General features: G+C 48.6%; 2 protein-coding genes across 7 annotated transcripts in view; one reads left to right on the top strand and one right to left on the bottom strand.

The window, feature by feature from the left end:
- Positions 1–1,114: 1,114 nt before the first annotated feature.
- LOC114814616 (probable E3 ubiquitin-protein ligase RNF217) lies at positions 1,115–12,316 on the bottom strand. Its single transcript, XM_029073223.2, has 4 exons — positions 12,116–12,316; positions 9,142–9,239; positions 6,432–6,599; positions 1,115–3,872 (listed from the first exon to the last, which is right to left on the bottom strand). The coding sequence occupies exons 1-4, from the start codon at positions 12,180–12,182 to the stop codon at positions 3,414–3,416; spliced, it is 792 nt and encodes a 263-aa protein (XP_028929056.1). The 5' UTR covers positions 12,183–12,316; the 3' UTR covers positions 1,115–3,413.
- Positions 12,317–14,896: 2,580 nt separating this feature from the next.
- LOC100680559 (ubiquitin carboxyl-terminal hydrolase 47-like) overlaps positions 14,897–23,877 on the top strand; it is a 32,815-nt gene continuing 23,834 nt past the window's right edge. Inside the window, exons 1-5 of one of the 6 annotated variants that reach the window (XM_039913041.1) lie at positions 14,897–15,090; positions 15,345–15,413; positions 18,175–18,367; positions 18,468–18,592; positions 20,648–20,721. In XM_039913041.1, the coding sequence (XP_039768975.1) occupies positions 14,997–15,090; positions 15,345–15,413; positions 18,175–18,367; positions 18,468–18,592; positions 20,648–20,721 (555 nt within the window). In that variant the 5' untranslated portion in view covers positions 14,897–14,996. Of the gene's footprint in view, positions 15,091–15,344; positions 15,414–18,174; positions 18,368–18,467; positions 18,660–20,647; positions 20,722–23,877 lie in introns of those variants that run through there. The other 5 variants (XM_029068851.2, XM_003430788.4, XM_039913034.1 and 2 more) reach the window with 5 other exon arrangements.

Below are 23,877 nucleotides of genomic sequence, written 5' to 3'. Positions count from 1 at the left end.
AGGTGAAATAAAGGCTTAGACAAGGAAGGCCTTTTGGAGGTGTGATTTTAGTGAGGTTTTAAAGGTGGGGAGAGTGGCGGTCTTGTGTTTGTGACAAGAAAGGGAGTTCCAGGCAAGAAGGAGGATAATAATGTTGGTATTTGTTAAGCGCTTACTATGTGCAGAGCGCTGTTCTAAGCGCTGGGGTAGATACAGGGTAATCAGGTTGTCCCACGTGAGGCTCACAGTCTCCATCCCCATTTTACAGATGAGGGAGCTGAGGCACAGAGAAGTGAAGTGACTCGCCCACGGTCACACAGCTGACAAGTGGCAGAGCCGGGATTCGAACCCACGAACTCTGACTCCCAAGCCCGGACTCTTTCCACTGAGCCACGCTGCTTCTCCGAGGATGTGGGCGAGGCGTTGGCGGCAAGATAGATGAGACTGAGGTACGGTGAGTGAGTTGGCGTTAGAGGAGCAAAGCGTGCAGATTGGGTTGTAGTAGGAAATCAGAATTAGAGAAGCAGTGTGGCTCAGTGGAAAGAGTCCGGGCTTGGGAGTCAGAGTCACGAGTTCTAATCCCGGCTCTGCCACTTATCAGCTGTGTGACTTTGGGCAAGTCACTTCACTTCTCCGGGCCTCATCTGAAAAATGGGGATTAAGACTGTGAGCCCCACGTGGGACAACCTAATTACCCTGTATCTACACAGCGCTTAGAACAGCGCTTGGCACATAGTAAGTGCTTAACAAATACCAAATTATTATTAAATCAGTGAGGTAAGGTAGGGGGTGGGGAACTGGTTGAGTGCTGCAAAGCTGGTGGTTTGATGGAGGTGGATGGGCATGGGTAGATGGGATGGGCAACCCCGGAGGTTAAGAAGTGGGGAGATGTGTATTGACTTTTTTTTTTCATGAAAATGATCCAGCCAGCAGAGTGAAGTGTGGACCAAAGTGGGGAGAAACAGGAGACAGGGAGGTCAACGAGGAAGCAGATGCCATAGTCAAGGCCGGACGTGATAAGTGTTTGGATCGGTGTAACAGCAGTCTGCTTGTAGAGGAAAGGGTGGATTTTAGCGATGTTGTGAAAGCGAAAATACGTTCTAAAGAACAACAAACTCGAGTCAAGTACACATTCTTGCCTGATCAAGTCATTCTGAGCTTTTATTCGATTAGATTTTGCACATCACCGAAACAAACAAACCACAACCTCCATTGCCAGGCTTCAGAATTGGGAGATGAAATGCAAAACACTGAAAAGCCACCATGATGTCAAAACGTACTCTGCCGGAGGTAAAGCAAGCGACGTGATGGCGATGGTCTGCGGGTCCTCCTGCCCCCGCCCGAGGGGGTCTCCCGTTCACAGCCGGCCAAAGGGATCTGCGTGAGCAGTGGGGCTTTCCTGAGTTGCCGTGCGACCCTCCCCCATCTGTCTCTGCCCAGTTCCCCTTCGCATTCCTCTCAGCCCTTTCTCCCGCTGTGGTAAGCGAAAAGGCCGGCGGCCTGGAGACCGTCCAACCAACCCTTGCTCTGTCCAGAGCACTGTACTGAGGAAAAATACAATGGGTGGGGAACGTGTCTGTTATATTGTTATACTGTGCTCTCCCAAGCGCTTAATACAGTGCTCTGCACACAATAATCGCTCGGTAAATGTGATTGGCTACAATACAACCCAAGAGGAAGACGCTATCTCCGCCCACAAGGAGCTTACGGTCCACCAGGGAAGACAGGCGTTAAAATAGCCTAGTGATAGGTTGCCTCAGTGACCCTCATCTTGCTAACCACGGATCCCCTAGATGAGATGGGGGTGACGTGGGGGGCCGGGGAAGGGAGGCGTGACTCCCTTTCCTCCTTTTTTCCTCGCCCCTCTCCTGCTTTCCCCTTCTTTCTCCTCCTCTCCCTCTTCTCCATGACCCTCCCACTTCCCACTTTCTCCCCATCATTTTCTCCCCTCATCCTCCAATGTTCTGCCCCAATGCCCGATCTTCAGTGTCCCGCCACCCATCACCCTACCTCAAGTTGGTCCCTACACTCAGAATGGAAAGCTGGCATTCCCAGTCCCTAGTGCCATCTTCACGCTGTAGTTCTTAATATCTGGTTGATGGTGTTTTAAAAACATGTCAGAATCAACCCCCAAAGCTCTTTCTTCACAAGCGGTAAAACTCCCAACCTGAAATCTCCTTCCTCAATCCCCTTCAGCCTGCACATGAGGGATTTCATGAATGCTTCGTTTGGCCTCGACACTGCGTGCCTGGACTTCTTCAGAGAAACAGCTTCCAAGCAGAAATCTGGGACTTTTTTTTTTACCCCAGTTGCTTTATTGGTTTGTTTGAACTCCATGCTGAGAATACATAGCCATATGCAATCAATCAGTGGTATTTATTATGCGCACACAGGGTGCGGAGAATCAATCGATCCCATTTATTTAGCACTCACTGTGTGCAGAGCGCTTGGGAGAGTACAGTAAAACAGAGTTGGTAGACATGTTCCCGGCTCCCACAATGAACTTACAATCTAGAGGACTGTACTGTGTACTTGGGAGAGTGCCATGCAGCGGAGTTTGTAGAAATGATCGCTCAATCAATCAAAAATATTTATAGACCATTTACTCTGTCCTGAAAACTACCGTTCACTTGGGAGAATATTAAAGAATAAGTAGACACGACTCCTATGTTTAGGGAGCTTACTACCTAATGGGGGAGAAGTGGGGAATTGAGCAATTATCCGGTTGATTTGCTCTATTTAAATAGTTCTGGATACTTCAGACCACAAGGTGGATTTTTAAAAAGTCAATTTCTAAAGGGATTTTCATCCATCTCTTAATTTTCACTCATCTACCTACCTCTCCATAGCTAAGATGAACACGGATCACCGATTAAGACCGTGAGCCTCACGTGGGACAACCTGATTACCCTGTATCTCCCCCAGCGCTTAGAACAGCGTTCTGCACGTAGTAAGCGCTTAACAAATGCCAACATTATTATTAACCGTCACCTGAATTATCTATCCCTTATGGGCTTTCCCACTTGTCATCTGGTTATCTCCCAAGGCAGCCTCTGTCACGAGAGTCTCCTATCCAGTGCTCTCTAGACTGTAAATTTGTCGTACGCCTCTACCCTCTCGGATTTATTATACTCTCCCGGGTGTTTAGTACAGCGCTCTGCACACTATAAACACCACTGATTATCATCTAAGGATAATGAAGCTCTAAGTATTGTGATTTTTAGCAGAAAGACGGCGGCGTCGTGCAAGTTCTATCAATCCGTCGTACTTCTCGAGCGCTTGTTACGAGCAGAGCACCGCACTACAATTTCCAAATGACCGCCCGGGTTGCCTGAAGCCAAGCTTCTGCCTGTCGTATTGCACTGGCCAACTGCAAGCCTGCTGGATTTCTAATCTCCGGGACTTGGGCTCCAGGTCATTTACCGGCACTTCTGCTACTTCCTTTGGCTCCACACGGGAATTTTCGTTTGCCGGGGAGCCAGTGGTTTAGCACAGTATTTAAACCAGGCTCCGGGTTTGCGGGCTCGGCAGTTGGCGGCCGAATCGAGACAAGCGAAGCAAAACTCGACCTGACACTGATTGCACAGGATGTATTTGCACTTCTCCGAATGCTCGATGAGCTGCCCGCACGTCGGACAGGCCCGAATGGACGGGCAGTTTTTGATCTCACTTCCCGGCAGATCCTTCAGGGAACAATTAGCTAAGGTGTCCACCTTTACATTCCGGCATCCCGGATCCGCGCACTTGTCGGACGGAGTCCCCGCTCCCGTCCACGGCTTTAGGCACTGCCAGCAGAATTCAAACTGCTTCCCCCGTTTGACTTGGCAGATGATACACAGTACTCTCAGGTTAGTCAGGTCTTTCCGTTCCACTAAGCTCTTGCAGCCGGGGCACTGAAAGGACAAAAGGAAATTTCTCAGGGAGTGAGACACCTCAGGGTTTTATTGAGATGCAAAACTCCTTTGATAATAATAATAATACTGACAGTAGTAATAATCATACTGAAGTACTTACCATGTGCCAGACACTGTACTAAATATTGGGGTAGATACAAGATAATCAGGTTGGACACAGTCTCTGCCCCACATGGGGCTAACAGTATGAATCCTCATTTTCCAGGTGAGGAAACTGAGGCCCAGAGAAGTAGAGTGACTGCCACAAGGCCAGATGGCAGAAAAATGGCAGAACGGGGATTAGGGCCCAGGTCCTCTGGCTCCCCAACCCGTGTTTTTTCCTCTAGGCTGTACTGCTTTAGGTTCGATGCTCTATGGCCTTGGGCAAGTCACTTCCCTTCTCTGGCCCTCAGTGACCTCACCTGTAAAATGGGGGTTGAGACTATGAGCTCCATCTGGGAGAGGGACTGTATCCAACCCGATTTGCTTGTATCCACCCCAGCGCTTAGTAACACAGTACTCTGAACACAGTAAGCGCTCAATAAATACAATTGAATGAATCGAATGAATGAATTTACCCTAGCGCTTAGAACAGTGCTTGGCACATAGGTGTACAGCCCCTTGATTCTATTTATTGCGATTAAGTTGTCTTGTTTTTGTGTCTGTCTCCCCCGATTAGACTGTAAGCCCGTCGATGGGCAGTGATCGTCTCTATCTGTTGCCGAATTGTACATTCCAAGCGCTTAGTACAGTGCTCTGCACATAGTAAGTGCTCAATAAATACTATTGAATGAATTATCATCAACATTATCCACCTCCATAGTTTCACTCCTCTGGAAACCAAGGTAATAATAATAATAGTACTGTTGGTATTTGTTAAGCGTTTATTATGTGCCGAGCACTGTTCTGAGTGCTGAGCAGGGTAATCAGATTGTCCCACGTGCGGCTCACAGCCTTAATCCCCATTTTACAGACGAGGTAACTGAGGCACCGAGAAATTAAGTGACTTGCCCAGGGTAAGGCTTGCATTTGTGTAGAGAGGCAGAGATGCAGTGTAGTGGATAAAGCATGGGCCTGGGAGTCAGAGGGTCATGGGTTCCAATCTTGGATCCACCACTTGTCTGCTGTGTGACCTTGGGCAAGTCACTTCACCTCTCTGTGCCTCAGTTACTTCATTTATAAAAAGTGGGGATTAAGAGTGTGAACCCAATCTGGGCCAGGGACCGTGTCCAACCTGATTACCTCAGCATTAGAGCAGGACTTGGCATATAGTAAGCGCTACAGTAACAAGTACCATGATTATCATTAATTAATATCATTACAGGGAAAAGTTGCCTGAAAGGGCTGCCATAAGGAGTGCAGTCACTCTGATGCTGAGTGCGGAAAAACAAGAAGAGAGTTAGAGAGGGAAGGGGAAATGCTTGTTTTGGGCAAGGAGTTTGTCTACCAACTCTGCTCCCAAGTTCATTCATTCATTCAATAGTATTTATTGAGCGCTTACTATGTGCAGAGCACTGTACTAAGCACTTGGAATGTACAATTCGGCAACAGATAGAGACAATCCCTGCCCAATGATGGGCTCACAGTCTAATCGGGGGAGACAGATGGACGAAAACAAGACAACTTAATTGTAATAAATAATAGAATCAAGGGGACGTAAACCTCATTAACAAAATAAATAGGGTAATAATATATACAAATGAGCACAGTGCTGAGGGGAGGGGAAGGGAGAGGGGGAGGAGCAGAGGGAAAGGGGGGAAAAGGGGTTTACCTGAGGGGAGGTGAAGGGGGGGGCAGAGAGGCAGCAGAGGGAGCAGAGGGAAAAGGGGAAGCTCAGTCTGGGAAGGCCTCGTGGAGGAGGTGCGCTCTCAGTAGGATTAGTACAGTACTCCGCACACAATAAGCGCTTAATAAATATGATCCACTGGTTGTTTCTGAGGGCAATTGAAGATATTGATCCAACTTGAGCCCTTAGTACTCTAAATGGTTTGGGCCTTAGACCCTTCACAGCAGGCATTGATTGTTGGATGGGAGCCATCTGCCAAAGATTTCTAGAATGAGAAGGTTTGGTGGCCCCTCACCCACCCAGGCAAAAAAGAATAAAAGAGATGTGGAAACATAATAATTGTGGTATTTATTGATGGCTTATTATCTGCTCAGATACTGCAAAGTCCCACTGTGCACAGAGCCAGCTCCTCCCTTTTCAAAGTGGTTTGCCTTTTGAACATTTTCTTGATGGCTAAACTTTTAAAATGCATTTGAGCGTTATGTTTGTGTCTGTCCCGGGAGGTGTATCGATCGCAAACTTTGCGGTTTAAGGACTCGTTGATCCATGGCTTTTCTCCGGCACTGGAAAACCAGGGCTGACTTTGGGAATGAAGAGCGAGTAAGTGGACCGTGCTTCTACCATCCCCCTTGTGACCAGGGCCCCCTGTGACCTGCCTCCTCAGTTTAGGTGGTGCGGATGAGGTGGGGTGGATCTGGATTCCCATTTGAGATCTGCTCCCGTAGTTGGCTTTCATTGAATTCTCCCCACTGCAGGGCAGGGAACACACTCACCTGTTTGAAATCGCAATACTTCTGAGCGGCAGTGATGGCAAGTTTTTGCTCGAAACTGTTTTGTTCTTCCTCGCTCAGTGAAGCGTGACGACGAACTTCTGTATAAGGCCACTGAGCTCCACATTTCATTACACCTCGAACGGCCGGGCAGTGGAACGTGGTGTGGCCCTGGATATCAGAGAAAGAAGAGCATTAAATTCAAAAAAGGAGTGAAATCGCCAGATGCCGTTCCTATGTGGTGACTCCTTGGTCATAAACAAGGGGTGGCAGAAAATTTAGGATCTACAGGTGCTAAAATGATAATTCCACCCTTGGCCATCTCAATCAATTCTATTTATTGAGTGCTTACGGTGTGCAGAACGCCGTTCTAAGCATTTGAGAGAGTAGAATATAAGGAATTTGGTAGGCAGACTCCCTGCCCACAAGGAGCTTACAGTCTAGAGGACCACAAGTTTCTGATTCTGATTCCATTATCCCTCAAATACGCCAACTGCCAAGCAGAGTAGTGGGTCGACTTTTAAGAAGAAAACCATTGCTTTTTGGCAATAATAACAACAACGATAACAATACCTCTGTGACCTCATCAGTCAATCAGTTGTATTTACTGAGCGTTTACTGTGTGGGGAACACTGTACTAAGCACTTGGGAGAGTACAATACAACAATAAACAGACACATTCCTGCCCGCAACAAGCTTACAGCCTAGAGGGGGAGAATGACTTTAATATAAATAAAATAAACTACAGCTGTGTACACAGGTGATGTGGGCTGGGAGGGGTGACGAATAAAGGGAGCAAGTCAGGGCGATGCAGAAGGGAGTGGGAGAAGAGGAAAGGAGAGCTTAGTCAGGGAAGGCCTCTTGGAGGAAATGGGCCTTCCGTAAGGGAGTGAGAGTCATTGTCTGTCGGATATGAGGAGGGAGGGTGGTCCAGGCCAGAGGCAGGATGTGGGTGAGAGGTCGGCGGTGAGATAGAAGAGATCGAGGTACAGGGAGAAGGTTAGCATTAGAACAGCAAAGTGGGCGGGCTGGGTTGTAGTAAGAGAGTAGTGAGGTGAGAAAGGAGGGGACAAGAGGATTGACTGCTTCAAGTCAATGGTGAGGAGTGTCTGTTTATTGCAGAGCTGAATTCAGGTCCTCTGACTCTCATGCCGGTGGCAATTTCCACTAGGGCTACACTGGTCCTCATTTGGTAACTGGGAGGGAACTAGATGCCTAGGATGGGATTAGAGTGGTGAGAGAGAGACCAGGAAACAGAGCCAGGAAATGCAGCGGGGCAATCAATCAATCATGTATCGTGAGCGCTTGCGGTGTGCACAACACTGTCCAGAGCACTTGGGAGAGTACAGTATAACAGAGTTGACCTGTTCTCTACCCGCAAGGAGCTAAGCATCCACAGTGGAAGACAGACAGTAATATAAATTATGGATATCTACGTAAGTGCTGCGGGTCTGAGGGTGGGACGAATAAAGGGTACAGCTCTAAGTGCAAGGGTGACGCAGAAAAGAGAGGGCGTAGGGGAAATGAGGGATAGTCAGGGAGGGCTTTTTGGAGGAGATGTGATTTTAATAAGGCCGGGAGAGTGGCGGTCTGCCTGATATGAAGGGGCAGTGAGTTCTAGGCCAGAGGACAAGGGGTTGGAGGCGAGACAGGAGAGATCGAAGTACAGTGAGCTGGAGGGTGATAGAGAGGACAAAGTGGGCGTGTAGTAGAAAATCAGTGAGATAAGATAGGAGGGGCAAGGTGATTATAAATTTTAAAGTCTATGGTAAGGAGCTTCTGTTTAATGCAGAAATGGATGGGCAACCACTGGAGTTTCTGGAGGAGTGGGGAAATATGGACTGAATGTGCTTTTAGAAAAATGATCCAAGTAGCAGAAAGGAAGTAGGTCCTGGAGTAGGGGGATATGGAGGGTAGGGACGTCAACAAGGAGACCGATGCAATAGTCAAGGTGGGATAGAACAAATGCTTGGGTCCACGAGGTGGCAGTTTGGATGGAGAGGAAAAGGCGGACTTGAGCCGTGCCAAGGAGGTAGAACCGACAGGATTTGGTGACAGGCTGAATATGTGGGTTGAATGAGGCGGATGAGTCGAGGCTAATGCCAAGGTTAAGGACAGGCTCCTGCGACGGGGAGGATGGGAAAGTCAGGGGAGGGCAGGCTTCAGGTGGGAAGATGAAAGGTTCTGTTTTGGACACGTTCAGTTTGAGGTGTCGACGGAACATCCGAGTGGAGTTGTCCTGAAGGCAGCAGGAAATAATGAGATTATAGAAAAAGGGAAGCCAAAAGATCAGGGCTGGAGATGTTGATATGAAAATCATCCACATAGAGATGGTAGTTGAGCAAGGAATATAGTAAAGAGGTGCAATCGCCAGATGACTGAGCCACTAAACCATCCTACTCTGCTACAAAACCCTGCCTTTAGGAAATTCCCTCTAAGAAATTCCATCTTTTTGTGACTGGGCGGAAGAGAAGCAAAAGAATATGGAAAAAGAAAGCCATGCTGAGAATCATCATTTTCTAGAAGGGGCATACCCTACCACTCTCTAGACTGTAAGCTCGTCCTCTAGTCTGTAAGCTCGTTGTGGACAGGGAATGTGTCTGTTATACTGTACTCTCCCAAGAGCTTAGTTCCGTGCTCTGCACAGAGTAGGTGCTCATAGATGATAATAATCAGTCAATAAATACGATTGACTGAAATGACCTTCTCTTACCTGGTCTAATAGACTCCTGCACCAGCTTGTTAAGGTTCCGGGGTCCACGGCATGTCCGCAACTCATTTCCACCCTGAGGACACCGTCATATTCATCGCCTGAAGTGGAGGAAGTGTCATCGGAGCAGAAGAAGGTTATGGATAAATTAGGATTCTAAACCTGGATGAGTTTGAACGGGAGGGAGATTCTGGGAAGAAGCTCACGGGCTGGAAGGGATCGTCTGTCACTTCTATCACTTCAGTCTCTCACTACGGTTTGCACATTTTTTTAAATAATATTCTTTACATTAGTGCCCAAATTCAAGGATCTGATGTTGCAGAAGAGGCCAGGAGTCCTCTGGTGGTCGTGTCAGAATTCCAAACCCAGGTAACATGCCTAAGGCGATAGTGGCAGCCGGTAAACCCAGAATTGGAATAATCATGTTTGTCTTCAGAACAGAATACCACCCTTTTACTTAGAAAAACTGGGATCCCTTTACCTCCGTCTCATCTGTCTGATCTCGGACTCATCTGTCTCGCTGCTGACTCTCCCCCATGTCCTGCCTCTGGCTTGGAACGCCCTACCTCTTCATCTCCAAAAGATCATCACTCTCCTCACCTTCAAAGCCTTATTACAATCAAATCCCCTCTAAAAGACCTTCCCGGCCTAAGCCCTCATTTCCTCTCTTCCCACTCCTTTCTGCGTCGCCCTAACTTGCTCCCTTTATTCATCCCCCCACCCTCCCAGTCCCACAGCACTTACGTACATATCTGTAATTTATTTATTTATATTAATGTCTTTTCTCCCTCTAGACTGTGAGCTCACTGAGGGCAGGGATGGGTCTGTTTACTGTCGTACTGTACTCTCCCAAGCGCTTAGTGCAGTTCTCTGCACACAGTAAGCGCTCAATAAATACGATTGCATGAATGAATGAATAAATATGATTGAATGAATGAATGGTTGACGGGCTGACTGATTTAATGAGCATTTACCGTGTGCAGAGCACTGTACTAAGGGTTTGGAAGAGTACAGTTCGGTCGAGTTGGTAGCCCACAAGTAGTTTACAATCTAGATGGGGAGACAGATATTAAAATAAATTGCAGACAGGGAAAAGGGAGGGAACTAGGGTACGTACATAAGCACGGTGGGGCTGAGGATGGTGTGAATATCACGGGTTTAAAGGATACAGATTTAATTACACAGGCAATGCAGAAGGGAGGGTGAAAATTGTAGTGTTTGTTAAGCACTTACTATGTGCCAAGCACTGGGGTAGATACAAAGTAATTGGGTTGGACACAGTCCCCGTCCCACATGGGGCTCACCATTAAGTTGGAGTGCAGATAGTGAATCCCCATTTACAAGGGAGGAAATTGAGGCACAGAGGAGTTGTGTGATTTGTCCAAGAACACACAGCAAACAAGTGGGATTAGAACCCATATCCTCTGACTCCCAGGCCCGTGCTTTTTCCATTAGACGATATGACATCTCGCAAATGAGAAATGATATCAATCAGTGGTATTTACAGAGTACTTATTATGCACAGGGCATTCTGCACATGGGAGAGTACAGTACGATGGAATCAGCAGACACTTTCCATGCTGGTGGGAGTCTACAGTCTAAAGGGGGAGATGGTAATAGAAATAAATAAGTTAATTGATTAAATACCATTTAAAGATCTGTACATAAGCGTTACAGGGTTGAATGTGGGGTAAATATCAAATGCTTAGTACAGTGCTTAGTACAGAGCTTAGTACGCAATAAACACTTCATAAATTCAATTGCATGAATGAAATGCCCGAAGGTCACGGATTCAAGTGCGATAAATGAGACGAATGAATTCCAGAATTCCACTGATTCCGTTCATTTTCTGTTCAACAGTTTTTCAACACCTGAAGAAAATAAACTACCAATTCACCCGTGTAAAAAGTTGTGTCTCACCACGGCCAAGATCCGGCAGGTGAATAGAGCAGGAATCGGCCTAGTGGTTAGAGCAAGGGCCTAGAAGACAGAAGGATCTGGGTTCCGATCCTAGTTCTGCCACTTGTCTCCTGTGTGACCCCGGGCAAGTCACTTCAATTCTCCGTGCCTCAGTCACCTCATCTGTAAAATGACGATTAAGGCTGTGAGCCCTATGTGGGACAGGGACTATGTCCAACCCGATTATTTTAATTTATATCTACCCAGCATTTAGAACAGTGACTGGCACTTAACAAACACTGCAATTACAATTATTATAAAGCAAAAGTCGGTCAATCGTATTTTTTGAGCGCTTACTGTGTGCAGGGCACTGTACTAAGTGCTTGGGAGAGTTCAATATGACAATATACAAGCAGTGTGGCTTAGTGGCAAGAGCACGGGTTTGGGAGTCAGAGGTCGTGGCTTCTAATCCCCGCTCCGCCGCTGATCAGCTGCGTGATTTTGGGCAAATCACTTGACTTCTCTGTACCTCAGTTACCTCGTCGGTAAATTGGGGATGAAGACCGTCAGCCCCATGTGGGACCTGATGGCCTTGTATCTAGCCCAGCTCTTAGAACAGTGCTCGGCACATAGTAAGCGCTTATCAAATGCCATCATTATTATTAATATACCAGATACATTCCCTGCCCAAAGGGTTGCCAGGGGTCACTCCATGCCTGGCGTTTACTGACTGCTTACTGTGCGCAGAGCACTGTACTAAGCACTTGGGAGAGGACAACACAGAACAGAATAAGAAGCAGGATGGTGTAGTGGATAGAGGAAGGGCCCGGGTTCTGATCCCGGCACCTCCACTTGTCTGCCGTATGACCGTAGGCATGTCGCTTCACTTCTCTCTGCCTCGGTTCCCCGTCTGTAAAATGGGGATGAAGACCGTGAGCCCCACGCGGGGCAGGGACCGCGTCCAACCGCACTGGTTTGTATCCGCCCCGGAGCTTAGTACAGCACCCAACACATAGCGAGCGCTCAACAGATACTACAGTGATTATGCCGATTAAAGCAGGGCTGGTAGACCCGTTACCTGTGATCTCATCCCTCCCGGCCACGAACACCGGACTGGGCTCGGGATAGAGCAGCGGTTCGCTCATCGTGCGGGCCGCCGACCTGCCGTCTTCAGGAGATGGACGAGGACGAGGGACCGGAGATTCCTCCTGTGGCTCCCCGGAGCTCTGGGTCTCCAATGCAGCTGCGGTGGCTTCGGTTTTGATCTTGATCTCTCCACCCCCACCCCACTCGGGGGGTGTTTCTGAGCCTGGGACAAACCCCTGGAGATGGGCCAAGGGGGCTGGGCCTGGGCGAGGGAGGGGGTGCTGGGGCGGTAGCCAGATCCCTCACTGACTCCCGCAAGCCTCAATTTAGAGAAATGAAACTGAAACGTCAAGGCTGAGCTTCCCCGGGCCCCCACAGCCTTCTTCCTCTCCATCCCTGTCCAGCCAGAGAGGGCCAAAAAAGAAACTCGAGTGGTCTAACGACCATCTTGGGCTGCAGCAGGGGGAAGGCCACCCCAAACCACCCAGGAAAATCCCCAGGAATCGATTTCTCACCCCTTCCCTCGTCCCAGTCGCATTCCATCTGTCCATGTATTCGTTCAATCGTACTTACTGAGTGCCTCCTGTGTGCAGAGCACTGTAATAACAATGTTGGTATTTGTTAAGCGCTTACTAGGTGCAGAGCACTGTTCTAAGCGCTGGGGGAGATACAGGGTAATCAGGTTGTCCCACGTGAGGCTTACAGTCTTAATCCCCATTTTACAGATGAGGTAACTGAGGCACAGAGAAGTTAAGTGACTTGCCCACAGTCACACGGCTGACAAGCAGCAGAAGAGGGATTCGAACCCATGACCTCTGACTCCCAAGCCCGGGCTCTTTCCACTGAGCCACGCTGCTTCTCTTTGTACTGAGTGCATGGGAGAACACACTGTCGCAATAAACAGCCACGTTACCGTAGCGAGCTTAGAGTCTAGAGATGAGCTTACAGAGTTTAGCATGCTCCCCCTTGGGTTTCTCTTCAATCAATCAATGGTATTTATTATTAGTAATAATAATAATAATAGTATCTGCTAAGCACTTAACTATGTTTCAAGCACTGTTCTAAGTGCTGGGCTAGAGAAGCAGTGTGGCTCAATGGAAAGACCCCGGGCTTGGGAGTCAGAGGCCATGGGTTCGAATCCACATTCTGCCACTTGTCAGCTGTGTGACTGTGGGCAAGTCACTTCACTTCTCTGTGCCTCAGTGACCTCATCTGTTAAGACTGTGAGCCCCACGTGGGGCAACCTGATCACCCTGTATCTTCCCCAGGGCTCAGAACAGTGCTCTGCACATAGTAAGTGCTTAACAAATACCAACATTATTATTATTATTATACAAGGTAGTCAGGTTGTAAGTGATGGTATTTGTTAAATGCTTACTATGTGCCAAGCACTGTTCTAAGTGCTGGGGTAGATACAAGGTTGTCAGGTTTTCCCACAGGGGGCTCACAGTTCTGATCCCCCTTTTAATAATAATAATGTTGAGATTTGTTAAGCGCTTACTATGTGCAGAGCACTGTTCTAAGCACTGAGGTATACACCGTAGTCAGGTTGTCCCATGTGAGGCTCACTGTCTTGATCCCCATTTTACAGATGAGGTCACTGAGGCACAGAGAAGTGAAGTGACTTGCCCACAGTCACACAGCTGACAAGTGGCGGAGGTGGGATTAGAACCCACGTCCTCTGATTCTCACATCCAGGGCTCTTGCCACTAGGCCATGAGCGCTTTTTATGGGGAGAGCACTGTATTAAGCTCTTTGGAGAGCACCCCTCAACAGAATCAGCAGACATGTTCTCTGCCTTTAACAATCTTAGAGGGGGAGACAGACATCAATATAAAAAAGTCATAATATAGGATTTAAAGACATATATACCTAAATGCCCTTCTAGAGATAAATTCATTATGGGCAGGGAACTCGTCTGTTAATTTGGTCATTCTGTATTCTCCCAAGAGCTTAGAATTCATTCATTCATTCAATAGTATTTATTGAGCGCTTACTATGTGCAGAGCACTGTACTAAGCGCTTGGAATGAACAAGTCGGCAACAGATAGAGACAGTCCCTGCCTCTTAGCCTTAGACGGGCTTACGGTCTAATCGGGGGAGAACTGAGCTGTGCACATAGAAAGTACTCGATAAAAACCACTGATTGATTGATCGCTGTGGGCCTGGGGTGAATATCAAATATCCGAAGGTTACAGATCCAAGCGCGTAGATGACACAGAAGGGAGAGCAAGGTGGGGAAAGGAGGGCTTAATCGGGAAAGACCCTTTGGAAGAAGTGTGATCTTCTCTTCCTCCCACTTCAGCATGTCACCCCACCCTCAGCCCCACAGCATTTAAGCACATAACTCTAAATTACTTGTTGACATTACTGTCCGTCTCCCACTCTAGACTGTAAGATCCTGATGGGCAGGGAACATATCTACCGACTCTGTTGTATGGTACTCTTCCAAGTGCTTAGAATATCGCTTCAGTAATTACCATAATTGATTGATTGATTGATTAATGAGCAGCTGCCCAAGTTTCAGAAGGGAAGAGGTGATGAGGTCAAACCTGGAGTGGCCGAGCGACAGAGAAGGGTGGGAGGTGCAGACTCTTTCATTCATTCAATCGTATTCATTGAGTGCTTACTACGTGCAGAGCACTGTATTAAGCGTTTGGGAGAGTACAATATAACAATAAATGACAATATAACAATAAACAGATACATTCCCTCCAGATCCCGATCCAGGCCGCTGGCTCCCTCTGCCGTCTTTTACCTTCTTGATTACAGGCCGAAAACGAAAGGGAAACAGAAGTGGAAACGAAGCGCTCGGCCCAAGGTCTAAAGCGGTTTCGGGTCGGCGTCTGGGAGACCAACGGGCAGGATTCTAGATGGATGCATGGTTTTCCCTCATTCCTGCCTTTACTCCTCATGCCCCGTGTTTTCCTCTTCTATATAATCTGCTCGAGGTCATCTTCAAAAGACGTAAGTGGCTTGATTATCAGGTGGGGAAAGAAGGAGAACGACTAATTGGCTTTGGGTAAACTGGCTGTGGAAACTGGGGATCAAAAGAGAACCACAGCTGCAGATCACCCCAGTACTTAGAACAGTGCTTGGCACAGAGTAAGCGCTTCACGAGTACCGTAATTATTATCAAGCGAGGAACACCGATTTGATTTCAACTGCTTGGGGGCGTGAAGGAGAGGAGGAATGAACTCTGTGCTTCCCTGTTTTTGTAGTAATACAAAACATGCATAAGTGGAACAAGGTTAACGGCAGATCTGGAAAGACTTCACAACCCCGCTCAGGTAAGAAGGTTAACCGTCATTTTTTGTGGGGTGGGGGATCAGATGGGGAGTGGGAGGGACCGTTTGGAGGACAAATTCTTCCTCTTTCCTAGAGGCTTCAGCTGAGTCACAGTCTGCTCACCTAACCATGTGAGCTGCCTGAAGATTGAGGCGTTTTGCCCCAGGGTCTGTGTTGCTTGCAAATTTGTTTGAGTTTACGGTTTTGTTTTTTATTTTTCATTTTTATAGTACTTGTTAAGCGCTTACTACGTGCCGGGCGCTGTATTGGGTGCTGGAAGTAGATAGGCGTTAATCAAGTGGGACACTGTCCTTATCCCCAATTTCCAGATGAGGAGACTGAGTTTAGACCCTGGATGCCTTTCCCTACGGCACCATCGTAACGGTTGAGATCAATGCGGTATTCACATAGTAAACGCGTAACAAATACCATCATTATTCTTCTTGCTGGCTAATTATCTCCAGAGCTAAATATGTGGGGTGGGGTGGCGGGATGGGAATATTGGTTCTGCTATCCCAGTTCCAGGACCAGGACTCCTGTTGGTCCTGCTCAGATAAGAGGGGAGAGGACTGCGTGGTTAGGGTGGAAGACCTGCTGTCTGCCCCTCCTGCCTCTGTTTCTGCCCTCTTGCAGCTCCTGGCCCTCCTCCTGCTACTCCGGCTCTTCCTCCTGCTCCCGTCCCTCCTCCTCCTCCTGCTCCTTTCCCTCCTGCCTCTCTTTCTACCCTCCTGCTGCTCCTGCCCCTCTTCCTGCCTCCATTTCTGTCCTGATACTAATAATAATGGTATCTGTGAAGCATTTACTCTGTGCCAGGCACTGCTAAGCGCTAGGGTGGATACGAGCAATGTGTCCCGTGGGGGGCGGCTCACTGTCTCCCCCTCCATTTTACACATAAGGTGACCCAGATACAGAGAAGTGAAGTGACTCGTCCAAGGTCACAGAGCTGCCAGGCCTGTGCTCTAGCCACTAGGCCAGATTTGTTTCTACTGCTCCTATCCCTTACTCCTGCTACTCCAGCCCCGCTTCCTCCTCCTGTTCCTGTCCCCGCCTCTGCCCTTTTGACTTCCTGCTGCTTCTGCCCCGTCCCTGCCCCCAATTCTGCCCTCCTCCTGCTCCCTCCCCTCCTGCTTCTCCCGCTCTGCCGCTGCTGCCCAGTGCCCCCGCTCCCTCCTTCCCTCCTGGCTCCGGAGAGCAGCCCGGCCCCCAGGATCCTCCAGGATGGGCCGGAATCCCCCTCCACCAAAAGTTGGGAACGGCTTCCCAGGGGAAAACGGGGCAAGGATTCCCCCGGGTCCACGTGGTGCAGGGAGGGCCGTCCGAGCAGCCCCGAGCGGCCTGCTTTCGGCTCCCACTAGGCCTCGGGGTCCCTCGAAGCCTCTCCTGAGGGTGGCGACCAGGCCGGAGGCCTTAGGGGAATTGGCGTCACCCTGTCCCACCCCGAGGGCCACCCCCGACCCTCCTTCCCACCTCTAGCAGCGATGGATCCAAGGGACCCCAGGGAGACCAGCTTCCCCTCAGGGGTCACGGCCAAGAGAAGCAGCGTGGCTCAGTGGAAAGAGCCCGGGCTTGGGAGTCAGAGGTAATGGGTTCTAATCCTAGCTCCGCCGCTTGTCAGCTGGGTGACTTTGGGCAAGTCACTTCACTTCTCTGGGCCTCAGTCACCTCATCTGTCAAATGGGGATGAAGACTGTGAGCCCCACCTGGGACAACCTGATCACCTCGTATTCCCCCCAGCGCTTAGAACAGTGCTTGGCACATAGTAAGCACTTGAAAAATGCCACTATTATTATTATTGCTGCTGCTGCTTCTGGGCGGGCTACGGGGAGGGGGTCGGGCACTGTAGAGATGGTGGGGGGTCTGTGTGGTACGAGCCCTGGGCATTGTGGGCTTGTTTGGTGGGGCCCCCTATTTGGCCCCCAAGTTCCTGGGCCAAATTTTAAACTGTTCATCCTCTCCCAACCCACCAAGTCGAGAACCGGATGCGGCCCCCAGTTTCATTCATTCAATCGTATTTATTGAGCACTTACTGTGTGCAAAGCACTGTACTGGGACAGTACAATATAATAACAATAATGATAACAATTGTGGCATTTAAGCACTTATTATGTGCCAAACACTGTACTAAGTGTTGAGGTGGATACAAGCAAATGGGGTTGGACACAGACCCTGTCCCACATGGGGCTCACAGTCTCAATCCGCATTTTACAGGTGAGGTAACCGAGTCCCAGAGAAGTGAAGTGACTTGCCCAAGATCACACGGCAGACAAGTGGCTGAGCTGGGATTAGAATCCATGACCTTTTGATTCCCAGGACTGTGCTCTATCCACTTTGCCAGGCTAGAGAAGCAGAGTAGCTCAGTGGAAAGAGCCCGGGCTTGGGAGTCAGAGGTCGAATCCCGGCTCTGCCACTTGACAGCCGTGTGACTGTGGGCGAGTCACTTCACTTCTCTGTGCCTCGGTTACCTCATCTATAAAATGGGGATGAAGACTGTGAGCCTCACGTGGGACAACCTGATTACCCTGTATCTACCCCAGCGCTTAGAACAGTGCTCTGCACAGAGTAAGCGCTTAACAAATACCAACATTATTACTTCTCTGGATACATTTCCTGCCCACAACGAGCTTACAGTCCAGGGGAGCGGGCGAAAGATAAAACACCCTGCTCTGGGAAGAATCTTTCCATTTCTGACCAACCTGGAGTCTGATAGGATTGTAGAAAGAGAACAAACATTCACCGGGTGTCTCGGTCTTCTGACATTTCCAGACCAAGACTCATTTCTAGATGAAGATCTGTTTCCAGACCAACCCTCGCTTTCAGGCAGAGGCTCCTTCTCAGATCAAGACTCATCGACAGATGGAGACTCCAAAGAGTTTGTTGGATTGATCAACCAAGGTTCGACCTGCTATTTGAATGCCCTGCTTCAGTGTCTTTTTCTGACACCAGAGTTCCAGGAAAAGTGAGTTGTGCTATAGTCAAGGGATCCAAAGTTACCCCTGGGAGTAATCGGCGAGGGCTTCGGGTTTCAATTCGTGCCACGGATGTTTTTGTGTCTACAGAATCAGCGAGGAGCCTCCTCGGTCATCTACGGTTGAGGAGCGACTCGGCCAGGTATTTAGGAAGCTGAAGGAAAAGAAATCTTCTGTGGAAACCCGGGAACTCACCCAGTGCCTGAAGCTGAGCCGTACGTAGGAAGGAGCTCATCTTCTCCTAATCTCAATTTCTACCCCCATCCTCTCACATTTTGTAAGGTATTTGTTCCAGGCCGTGTTCTAAGCACTGGGGTAGATTCGAGGTAATCTAAGCACTCGGTAGATACGAGGGAGGTAGACCAAGATGTCAGCAGGCTCGGAAGGGATGAAGTGTGTGAGCGGAGGAGTCGGGGGAGAGGACAGCGGATAAATAAGTTGAGAGGGCTGTGGACAGCCTCACAGTCAATGGGGAGGAGTCTTTGCTTGATGCCAAGGGAGGAACAACCACCAGAGAGGATTTGAGAAGCGAAACCTAAAGGAAGAAGAAGAATGGAGGCAAGGAAGCCAGCGGGGAGTCTAATGGTGTTTTGACGAGTTCTTGACCCAGGGCAGTAACTCTATATATTGATTGTTTAAATAATGATAACTGTGGTATTTGTTAAGCGCTTACCACGTGCCAGGCACTGTACTAAGTGGATACGAGCAACTCGAGTTGTACACAGTCGCTGTCCCGCATGGGCCTCACAGTCTCAATCCCCATTTTAAAGAGAAAGGGACAGAGGTAGTATAGAGAAGTGAAAAGACTTGCCCAAGGTCACACGGCAGGCAAGCAGTGGAACCGGGATTCGAAACCATGAACTGCTGATTCCCAGGTCCGTGCTTGATCCACTGTGCCATGCTGCTTCTCTAGCAAGAGAGACACAAGTGTACACACACACAATTATAATAATGATGGTATTTATTAAGCGCTTACTATGTGCCAAGCACTGTTCTAAGCGCTGCGGTAATACAAGGTGATCAGGTTGTCCCACGTGGGGCTCACAGTCTTCATCCCTATTTTCCAGATGAGGTAACTGAGGCCCAGAGAAATGAAGTGCCCAAAGCCACACAGCTGACAAGTGGCAGAGTGGGGATTAGAACCCATGACCTCTGACTCCCAAGCCCGGGCTCTTGCCGCTGAGCCACGCTGCTTCTCACAAACGCACACACACAAATACATACACACACCTTCCTCGATCCTTCTCATCTGGAGGAAATATCACTGACAGTGAAGTTCGCCTCTGAGTACAGGTGGGGCTGAAAAGGCCAAAACAGAACCCACACACCTGGCTACATTTTTTGCCCTAGAAGTCCACTCCTTGTGTGGTCACTTTTAATTTCTGCTGTGTCTGATGCTGTTTTCTCTTTTAACTCCTCTTCTCTTGTTCTTCACAAGGCTCCAAAGAGCTATGCCTTTCTTGATAGTATTACACTCTGCTGGTCTATTTCCTGTAATTTTATTTATTTATATTATTTTCTGTTTCCCCCTTGAGACTGTAAGTTCATTTCTAGACTGTGAGCCCACCGTTAAGCATTTAACACATACCACCGTTATTATTATCTAGTGGGAGAAAGTATACAATAGACTCCCTGCTGATTCGCTTGTGCTCTTAAAGAGGAAAATGGCCTTTCACCCACCTGCCCAGAGCAAGTAGTGTTGTCTGTTTTTTTTTTTTTTTTGTTGGTATTTGTTAAGCACTTACTACGTGCAGAGCACTGTTCTAAGCCTGGAGGAGATACAGGGTAATCAGGTGTCCCACGTGAGGCTCACAGTCTCCATCCCCATTTTACAGATGAGGTCACTGAGGCACGGAGAAGTGACTTGCCCACGGTCACACAGCTGACAGGTGGCAGAGCTGGGATTCGAACCCATGACCTCTGACTCCCAAGCCCGTGCTCTTTCCACTGAGCCACGCTGCTTCTATTATGGGGATGACAAAGAAGCCTCATCTCATTTTGCTAGGTGCATATGCGTACAGCCTAAGAGTAAGTGGGCCTGGAGAAAAATGTATGTGTGTGAGTAAATTTTGTATAGGTGATGGTGAGATTATGGGAGTATTCCTATAATGCCTTGTTTCAGTTTTTTTACCTCATGTTATTTCTAGAAAAGCGAGCTTGCTCAATCCCCAAATTAACTTGCCAGTGATGAGGGGGTTAGAGAGGGAGGCAGAAAGGGTTTTTTTTAAAAAAGAACAACAACTTCGCTCATCTTCCTCCTTTATTTTCAGCTACCCTTCAAAGGGACGTCACTGAAATCTTTCATCTTTTACTCTTCTACCTGGATAGAGATGATTTAAGGGAGGTAATGGATTTTCTTATAGCTTCTTGTTCTGTGGGGTTGGTAGATAATTCCCTTTGGTGGAGGGGATGAAAAGTAGCGTGGCCTAGTGGATAGAGCACAGGCCTGGGAGTCAAGAACTGGGTTCTAAATCCATCTCTGCCATTTGTCTGGGGGGTTGGGGGAGGTGACTCGAGAAAGTCACTTAACTCCTCCGTTACCTGATGTGTAAAATGGGGGTTAAGACTGTGAGTCCCATATGGGACGTGGACTGTGTCCAACCTGATGATCTAATAATGTTGGTATTTGTTAAGCGCTTACTCTGTGCAGAACACTGTTCTAAGCGCTGGGGTGGACACAGGGGAATCAGGTCGTCCCACGGGGGGCTCACAGTCTTAATCCCCATTGGACAGATGAGGTCACTGAGGCCCCGAGAAGTGAAGTGACCTGCCCACAGTCACACAGCTGACAGGCGGCAGAGCTGGGATTCGAACTCATGACTCTGACTCCAAAGCCCTTGCACTTTGCAGTGAGCCACGCTGCTTCTCCTGATCTAGTAGCTACTCCAGCACTATAGGGCCTGGTACATAGTAAGTGCTTACTAAGAATAATAATAATAATAATATATTCCTCCTCCTGCTGAGCAGTTAATGTGTACAAAGCACTGTACTAAGCACCGGGAAAGGAGAATATAAAGAGTGGGTAGGCTTGATCCTTGCCCACAAAGAGCTTACAGTCTACAGGGAGTGTATTGGTTTATATCAATGCCTGTCTCTCCCTTTAGACTGTCAGCTCGCTGAGGGCAGGGGGCAAGTCTACCAACTCTGTTATCCTTTACTCTCCCAAGCTCTTAGTACAGTGCTCTGCACACAGTAAGCACTCAATAAATAATGATTGATTGAGTGACAGGAGTTCACGTGATGCCCCCGAGTCAGTTGCCCGTTGGGGACATTTACAATGAAACAAGATAGGGCAAAGGATGTAAAAATGTCTAAATAATGTTGGTATTTGTTAAGCGCTTACTATGTGCCGAGCACCGTTCTAAGCGCTGGGGTAGACACAGGGGAAGCAGGTTGTCCCACGTGGGGCTCACAGTCTTAATCCCCATTTTACAGATGAGGGAACTGAGGCACCGAGAAGTGAAGTGACTTGCCCAAAGTCACACAGCTAAAGAAGCAGACTTCTCTCAGTGAAAAATGGGGACTTTAACTGAATATAATTTGTCAGAAATTATTCTGATACTGAATAATAATAATAATGTTGGTATTTGTTAAGCGCTTACTATGTGCAGAGCACTGTTCTAAGCGCTGGGGTAAATACAGGGTCATCAGGTCGTCCCACGTGAGGCTCACAGTTAATCCCCATTTTACAGATGAGGTCACTGAGGCCCAGAGAAGTGAAGTGACTCGCCCACAGTCACCCAGCTGACAAGTGGCGGAGCCGGGAGTCGAACGCATGACCTCTGACTCCGAAGCCCAGGCTCTTTTCCACTTATTTAGTCACATCGCCAATGTCCTGCGAAGGTCGTCAGTAACCCCGAGGGAAGGGCACAAGGAAAACAATTCAGATACTGTCTCTATCAGCTACTCAATCAGTAACATTTATTTAATCAATTGATCAACGGTATCTATCTTAGTACTATGGGCAGAGCCCTGTATTGAGCTTCTACTGTGTGCAGAGCACTGTACCAGGCCCAAGGAGGGCTTGCAGTGTGGAACTGGGGGTGGGATGGAGCAGATGCAGGAGAATCGGCAGGAGGCACACCATTCATTCATTCATTCATTCATTCATTCTATCGTATTTATTGAGCGCTTACTAGGTGCAGATCACTGTACTAAGCGCTTGGAATGTACAATTTGGCAACAGATAGAGACAATCCCTGCCCAGGGATGGGCTCACAGTCTAATCGGGGGAGATCAGACTGCACAGCAGATCAACATGATGGAGTAAAACCATCCCCTTCCCAAAACACGGACTTCAGGACGAGCAACAGCACGTTCCGGTCAGGGGATCGGAGAAGCGGCATGGCCTAGAGGGTAGAGCACGGGCTTGGAGTCTAATCCCGGGCTCTGCCACTTGCCTGCAGTGAGCACTTGGGCAAGTCACTTCTCTGTGCCTCAGTTACCTCATCTGCAAAATGGGGATTAAGACTGGCAGCCCCACATGGGACAACCTGATGACCTTGTATTCGCCCCAGCTCTGCTCTGAGCCTCAGGTCCCTCATCTGCAACGTGGAGATTCCTCCTATATAGACTGTGAGTCCCATGTGGGACCTGATTATCATGTATCTACCCCAGAGCTTGGCACATAGTAAGCACCTGATAAATACCACAGTTATTATTATTTCCAGGTCCTCCCTGGCAGGGCCACTCACAACTTTTTTTCTTAATGGTATTTATTAAGCACTTCAGATATTCAGATATAATAATAATGTTGGCATTTGTTAAGCGCTTACTATGTGCAGAGCACTGTTCTAAGCGCTGGGGTGGACACAGGGGGATCAGGTCATCCCACGGGGGGCTCACAGTCTTCATCCCCATTTGACAGATGAGGTAACTGAGGCCCAGAGAAGTGAAGTGACTTGCCCACCGTCACACAGCGGACAAGTGGCAGAGCCGGGATTCGAACTCATGACCCCCGACTCCAAAGCCCGTGCTCCTTCCACTGAGCCACGCTGATATCCCGGACTGGGTCTGATACAAGCTCCAGTTCCTGTCCCGCATGGAGCCTGCGGTCTTAATCCCCATAATAATAAAAATAATAATAATAATTACGGTATTGTTAAGTGCTTACTACCTGCCAAGCGCTGTTCTAAGTGCTGCGGTAGATACAAGTTCATCAGGTTGGCCGCAGTCCCTGTCCCACATGGGGCTCCCACTCTTAGTCTCCATTTTACAGATGAGGTAACCAAAGCCCAGAGAAATGAAGTAACTTACCCAAGGTCACACAGCAGGCAAGTGGCGGAGCCAGGATTAGAACCCAGGTCCTTCTGACTCCCACGCCTGTGCTCTAACCAATAGTGAGGTGATCGAGGCCCAGAAAAGGGATCTTCCCAACTTCTGCCAGCTGTAAGAACTGTTCGTCCTCTTTCCTCCCCAGAGTCGGGCCCAGAAGAAGGGTCCGGCCACGGCCGGAGAAGGAGCAGGGGAACTGGGGGAGAGGAGGAGGGTCGATTCCAGG

Source organism: Ornithorhynchus anatinus, chromosome 1 (genome assembly GCF_004115215.2).
Source record: "Ornithorhynchus anatinus isolate Pmale09 chromosome 1, mOrnAna1.pri.v4, whole genome shotgun sequence".
Classification (NCBI taxonomy): domain Eukaryota; kingdom Metazoa; phylum Chordata; class Mammalia; order Monotremata; family Ornithorhynchidae; genus Ornithorhynchus; species Ornithorhynchus anatinus.
The sequence above is the reverse complement of the archived record's forward strand: the minus strand, read 5'-3'. Positions and strand labels throughout refer to the sequence as shown.